Here is a 7,698-nt window from a genome sequence, read left to right on the forward strand (position 1 = left end):
TCAAGATTGATGGACTGACCACATCGACTCAAGGTTGAGGGACTGATTACCTCATTCTCCTCCTGTTCTTCAAGATTCTCCTTTGTATGGACTGATGAAGCCACTATGTGGCGAAACGTTTCCTCAATAAAAATACCCAAGAGTTGCACATGTGTCTAATTTATCAACATGTCGGTTCTCTGAACCATTCATCTATAAATATGTACAGGTACACATAAGTACAATTATGACACCAGCAACATATATGTATATTACCTAGGATAACCCCCCCCCCCAAAAAAAAAAAAACTCTAAAGTGACTTATTTCCATTGGAGTCCTTGTAATATCTTATTATTTAAAGTCATTGCGATATATTCACGTCTCATTGTATATACGTACACTGCATATTGTTTATACACTGCTTATTGTATATATACTGCATATTGTATATACAGTCGACACGATTTTAGGCAATCAGAAAAAATCTGAAGGTGGTTAATAACTCGTCCTGGGCAGTCAGCCAGTCATTAGCCATGATGGAATATAAAGAATTAGACATGTGCAACATCTGTAGACGTCTCGCAATCCATTGGCGAAACGTCTAGAAATAAAGATACCCAGATATTCCACATGTACTTAATTTTTTATCTTGTCGGCATTATATACCATTACCTGGAGTTTACCTGGAGAGAGTTCCGGGGGTCAACGCCCCCGCGGCCCGGTCTGTGACCAGGCCTCCTAATTTTCATATATATGATGGAATATAATGAGATGATGGAGCAGCTAACTTTTCTACTCACCATTACACTCTCATACAGAATATTATAATAGCCCACTGCTGTTTTTTTTCGAGTTTAATGTAATATGTTATGTACCACATACCCATCCTGTGGGTGGTAGTCGAAAGATTACAGAGGTACATAATGAGTCCAGGGTCTGGGCCCTAAAGTTTTGATAGCTGAGCAAGTTACAAAGGTAATGAACTCCAGGTAGATCTGGTCACAATCATGACCAAGTTACAGAGGTAATAAACCATCTATACGTCTATATACGGTCTGCTGGTTTGCTCAATTTTGTCCTTTAAACCCGCCCGCAAGGGGGTAAAAAAATCAAGTTCGTGCGGTATGGCAGTTTGGGCTGAGGCAACGCAGACAACTTTGTTTACATTCCAGCCAGTGCGTGGCAGAGGCTCGCAGGGGGAGGGTGTTGCTGTGTTACTCCTGATAATTTTCACTGCGTTCTTAGAGATGCGGATATTGTGGCAGTTACCACGTCCAGTTGTCATAGTTCGGAATGATTTACGATTGTAATGAGGAGATACATGTAGTGACAGTGGGAGGCATAGGATTGGTAAAATAATCACCAGTGGGTCTAACAAGCAGTTAGTGGCTAGTGACAAGCCTGTTTGTGTCTGTGGAGGAACCTCACTCACGTCACAGAACTCTAACCACAGCTCAAGATCACAGAGCTCAGGATCACAGAGCTCAGGATCACAGAGCTCAGGATCACAGAGCTCAGGACCACAGAGCTCAGGACCACAGAGCTCAGGATCACAGAGCTCAGGATCACAGACCTCCAAGCTCTATACAGGATCAAGTTGATCCCACATGGAGATTAGCAACACTCCTCTATCATCCTAAGAACCATCCTGGCTCCTGTACCTGTCATCCTGGCTCCTGTACCTGTCATCCTGGCTCCTGTACCTGTTATCCTAGTTCCTGTACCTGTCATCCTGGCTCCTGTACCTGTTATCCTAGCTCCTGTACCTGTCATCCTAGCTCCTGTACCTGTCATCCTAGCTCCTGTATCTGTCATCCTAGCTCCTGTATCTGTCATCCTAGCTCCTGTATCTGTCATCCTAGCTCCTGTACCTGTCATCCTAGCTCCTGTACCTGTCATCCTAGCTCCTGTACCTGTCATCCTAGCTCCTGTACCTGTCATCCTAGCTCCTGTACCTGTCATCCTGGCTCTTGTACCTGTCATCCTGGCTCTTGTACCTGTCATCCTGGCTCTTGTACCTGTCATCCTATCTCTTGTACCTGTCATCCTGGCTCTTGTACCTGTCATCCTATCTCTTGTACCTGTCTTCCTATCTCTTGTACTTGTCATCCTGGCTCTTGGACCTGTCATCCTGGCTCTTGTAAAGGACGGGGATGCGTGCGAAAGACGGAAGGAGCGGCGGGGATAGTATGGGAGGACAGAGTTCCGCAGGGGGAGTTGTAGGTTCCACCAAAATGTCTACTCTGGACTACCTGGTGACCAAAATGAGGAAACACGTCAGGGCTTCCTCTGCTGACTCCTCCGTTCCTGCCACGCCTGCTATGTGAGTTATACCAAGCCTCTCTTAAACGTATATACCTTACTGTGTGAGTTATACCAAGCCTCTCTTAAACGTATATCCTTTCCTGTGTGAGTTATACCAAGCTTCTGTTAAATGTATATCCTTTCCTGTGTGAGTTATACCAAGCTTCTCTTAAACGTATATCCCTTACTATGTGAGTTATACCAAGCTTTTCTTAAACTTGTATCCTTTACTATACGAGTTATTCCAAGCCTCTCTTAGACGTATATCCTTTACTATATTAGTTATTCCAAGCCTCTCAAACGTATATCCCCTTACTGTGTTATACCAAGCCTTAAACGTATATCCCTTCAAGGGATACCTGATGCCGGTGAAGAGCTTTACTTAAGACAATGCATTTGTTAAAACTTACATATAGAGGCTAAGGATATAGAGAATATATACCGATACGTTAGGTTAGGTAAGATTTAGTTCAGATTAGACATGTGTGTCTGTATGTATACCAACAGGTTTGTATTTCTGTATATATGCACTGACCTCCCATTCCTTGGCTTGAACTTCCCATTTCCCAGGCACTATATAACTCCTATTTTGTTTTATTCCGTATTTTAAGGATTAGAATTAGCGGTGTGTCATAGTATAATTGGTATTGGTATCGGTGGGTACCGATAGTTACACATCGATATCGGCAAAAATTTTGTTCGTGCCTCACGTATTAAAATATTCTTGACTGGCATGGAACAGGTGACACACAGCCTTAATGACCCGCGTAGAGTTGATAGGCTATAAATCCCATCCTGTATAAGCCTTGCGGGTTTGATCGCAAGCGCACTCGGCTCACACTCTGAGGTCCAGGGGTCGATCCCCGGTACGGGTAGACGTGTTTCCTTAAGGCACCTGCTGCCACTGTTCACCTGGCAGTAAAATAGGTACTTGGGTGTTAGTGGACTGGTGTGGGTCGCATCCTGGGGACAAAATTGACCTGATTTGCGGGAAATGCTCAGCATAACAAGGGGCTTTCTATATAGTAGTATGTCATTGATGTCAGCTATGGTCTGTACACCTTGTACATGTACTGGTAGAAATAAAGATCGTCATCATCATCAATCATCATCAATCATCATCAATCATCATCAATAATCATCAATCATCATCAATCATCATCATCAATCATCATCCATCATCATCATCCATCATCAATCATCATCAATAATCATCAATCATCATCATCAATCATCATCATCAATCATCATCACCATCATCATCATCAATCATCATCATCAATCATCATCATCATCAATCATCATCATCATCATCAATCATCATCACCATCATCATCATCATCAATCATCATCATCATCAATCATCATCAATCATAAATCATCAATCATCATCAATAATCATCAATCATCAATCATCATCATCCATCATCATCAATCATCATCAATCATCAATCATCATCATCAATCATCATCATCAATCATCATCATCATCATCAATCATCATCACCATCATCATCATCATCATCATTATCATCAATCATCATCAATCATCATCAATCATCAATCATCATCAATCATTATCATCAATCATCATCATCAATCATCAATCATCATCATCATCATCAATCATCATCTTCAATCATCATCAATCATCATCATCAATCATCATCATCAATCATCATCATCATCATCAATCATCATCACCATCATCATCATCATCATCATCATCATCATCAATCATCATCAATCATCATCAATCATCAATCATCATCAATCATTATCATCAATCATCATCATCAATCATCAATCATCATCATCAATCATCATCATCTTCAATCATCATCAATCATCATCAATCATCATCAATCATCAATCATCATCATCATCATCAAACACTGACGTGAGATACATTACATCAAATTTCTGTGATTTTAATATATAAATTACCCGCAGAGATGCGTGTAAGAACTCCCATGAATCACTAGTGTGGGAACATACCGATTTATATTTAATTGTGGAAAAAAATGCGTGAATTTAATGGCAAGTGCAGCAGTCTTACATCTTCCCGTAATTACGTTAAAAGTATCAGTCCGATATTTACATTACGAACATCTGTTACGTGGAGTACTGGATCAGCCTCCAGGAGAAATCTCGGTAGTTTCCCCATTAAAACCTGTTATTTACGCGACTCGCGGAATCGTAATGACACGATTGCAAACAGACGATGCTACGGGTGGGGTTAGAACCCGCAATCAGAGAGTCGTACAACTCCAGACCGACGCGTTAGCCACTGGGTCAGCTAGCTTCAGTAAGATTCTTCCAACTAGGTATATTGCTATACCTTCCAACTAGGTATATTGCTATACCTTCCAACTAGGTATATTGCTATACCTTCCAACTAGGTATATTGCTATACCTTCCAACTAGGTATATTGCTATACCTTCCAACTAGGTATATTGCTATACCTTCCAACTAGGTATATTGCTATACCTTCCAACTAGGTATATTGCTGTACCTTCCAACTAGGTATATTGCTATACCTTCCAACTAGGTATATTGCTATACCTTCCTGTGGTGTAGAAATATACCTAGTTGGATGAATCTTACTGAAGCTAGCTGGCCCAGTGGCTAGCGCGTCGGTCTGGAGTTTTGTGACTCTGATCGCGGGTTCTAACCCCACCCGTGGTATAGTCTGTTATTTACGTCTTGATACAGATAATTAGAACTGCCCCCCCTCACCTTGGTCGAATCTAATTGCCTCTCATTCCGCCTGGCGCTGTGTGACCCGTACGCGTTTAGCGCTGGACAGACGCCTAAAGTTAGTACCTGACCAGCCGGGCTGTGGTTCGTATGTCAGTTTACATGCAGCCAACAGTAACAGTCTGGTTGATCAGGTCCTGATCCACCGCGAGGCTGGTCACAGACCGGGCCGCGGAGGCGTTGACCCCTGGAACCCTTGTTAAATATTCACTTTGTAAATGTATATATTTTATATACTGCTTATTTCTGCTGGCTTTATACCGACCACCTTCCTTAACGGCTGTATATGTCGTGTCGAATAGGTAAAACTGGTCAATTAGCAAGAACTCGTTTAAAATCAAGTTCTTTCTAAATTTTTCTCTTATACGTTTAAATATATATATTTTTTCATTGATGTTAATGTAAAAATTAGTAATTTTGTACCAAAAGAACCTTAGAAAACTTACCTGACCTTATTACAACAAGCGGAATTTAATTTATCCTAATTCACGTAAATATATTTTAGATAAGTTTATAATAATTTAATAAACAAACACAATGAAATATATATTTTTTTTCATTAGGCTCAGAATGATTTTTGCGAAATTACTGCATACACCAATTTTAACTTGTCTTATTCGGCAAGAAGAGCGTTACTATCTTCCTCCCTTTCTCCAATTTCCCTCCCTCTGGTTCACCTTCCATCTGTCACATTCCACCTTTCCCGTAAATGGCTCCCGGCCGGTGGTAACCACTGCCAGGCTGACTTATTTCAGGTGTGGGTAATTATCATAGCTGATCCATGTTAATGCTGGACGACCCGGCTTTCACACACACCACCTGGCCCCATGAGAGAGAGAGAGAGAGAGAGAGGGAGGGAGAGAGAGAGAAAATAGGTACAAGTGTCCACACTCAAACATTTACAATAAACACACACACAGGATTCATGCACAGCTTTAAAGAGAGATATGACAAAGCTCACGGACCAGGGAGAGAGTTGACCTAGTAGCGACCAGCGAAGAGGCGGCTTCCAGGAGCTGTGAATCGACCTCTGCAACCACAAACAAGCGAGTATAACACACACACACACACACACACACACACACACACACACACACACACACACACACACACACACACACACACACACACACACACACACACACACACACATACATACACACACACACATGGAGGGCTAAGATGATGGAGGTGGTACTGGAAAACTTCATGTACCAACACGTAAGGGGCACTACAAGAGAGAGAGGAGAGGATGAACCAGCAAGGCTGGACTTAGTATTCACCTTGAGTAGTGCAGATATCGAGGACATCACATATGAAAGACCCCTTGGGGCCAGTGACCATGTGGTTTTAAGCTTCGAATACACAGTAGAGCTACAAGTGGAGGGAGAAGCAGGAAGGCCAGGACGAATGAAGCCAAACTACAAGAAAGGGGACTACACAGGAATGAGGAACTTCCTGAACGGGGTTCAGTGGGACAGAGAACTGGCAGGGAAGCCAGTTAATGAGATGATGGAATATGTAGCAACAAAATGCAAGGAGGCTGAGGAGAGGTTTGTACCCAAGGGTAACAGGAATAATGAAAAAGCCAGGATGAGCCCATGGTTTACCCAAAGGTGCAGGGAGGCAAAAACCAAGTGTGCTAGGGAATGGAAGAAATATATAGAAGGCAAAGGACCCAGGAGAATAAGGAGAGCAGTCGTAGAGCCAGAAACGAATATGCACAGATAAGAAGGGAGGCCCAAAGACAATATGAAAATGACATAGCAGCGAAAGCCAAATCTGACCCGAAACTGTTGTACAGCCATATCAGGAGGAAAACAACAGTCAAGGACCAGGTAATCAGGCTAAGGAAGGAAGGAAGGAGGAGAGACAACAAGAAATGACAGTGAAGTATGTGAGGAACTCAACAAGAGATTCAAAGAAGTGTTCACAGGAGACAGAAGGGGCTCCAGAAAGACGGAGAGGTGGGGCACACCACCATGTGCTGGACACAGTGCACACAACCGAGGAAGAAGTGAAGAGGCTTCTGAGTGAGCTAGATACCTCAAAGGTAATGGGGCCAGATAACATCTCCCCATGGGTATTGAGAGAGGGAGCAGAGGCGCTATGTGTACCCCTAACAACAATATTCAATACATCTATCGAAACAGGGAGATTGCCTGAGGCATGGAAGACAGCAAATCTTTAAAAAAAGAGACAGACATGAAGCATTAAACTACAGACCAGTGTCACTGACATGTATAGTATGCAAAATCATGGAGAAGATTATCAAAAGAGTGGTGGAACACCTAGAAAGGAACGATCTCATCAACAGCAGCCAACATGGTTTCAGGGACGGGAAATCCTGTGTCACAAACCTACTGGAGTTCTATGACATGGTGACAGCAGTAAGACAAGAGAGAGAGGGGTGGGTGGATTGCATATTCTTGGACTGCAAGAAGGCGTTTAACACAGTTCCACACAAGAGATTGGTGCAAAAACTGGAGGACCAAGCAGGGATAACAGGGAAGGTACTACAATGGATCAGGGAATACTTGTCAGGAAGACAGCAGCGAGTCATGGTACGTGGCGAGGTGTCAGAGTGGGCACCCGTGACCAGCGGGGTCCCACAGGGGTCAGTCCTAGGACCAGTGCTGTTTCTGGTATTTGT

At 42.7% G+C, this 7,698-nt stretch overlaps 1 protein-coding gene across 5 annotated transcripts in view; it reads left to right on the top strand.

The window, feature by feature from the left end:
- mwh (multiple wing hairs) overlaps positions 1-7,698 on the top strand; it is a 156,913-nt gene that overhangs the window by 15,288 nt on the left and 133,927 nt on the right. For 3 of the 5 annotated variants that reach the window (XM_070100958.1, XM_070100962.1, XM_070100959.1), the window contains exon 1: positions 1,164-2,303. The exons of 1 other annotated variant lie outside the window; for it this stretch is intronic. In XM_070100958.1, the coding sequence (XP_069957059.1) occupies positions 2,134-2,303 (170 nt within the window). In that variant the 5' untranslated portion in view covers positions 1,164-2,133. Of the gene's footprint in view, positions 1-1,163; positions 2,304-7,698 lie in introns of those variants that run through there. One more of the 5 variants, XM_070100960.1, reaches the window with a different exon arrangement.

The sequence above is a fragment of the Cherax quadricarinatus genome, chromosome 75 (genome assembly GCF_038502225.1).
Source record: "Cherax quadricarinatus isolate ZL_2023a chromosome 75, ASM3850222v1, whole genome shotgun sequence".
In the NCBI taxonomy this organism is placed as follows: Eukaryota; Metazoa; Arthropoda; class Malacostraca; order Decapoda; family Parastacidae; genus Cherax; species Cherax quadricarinatus.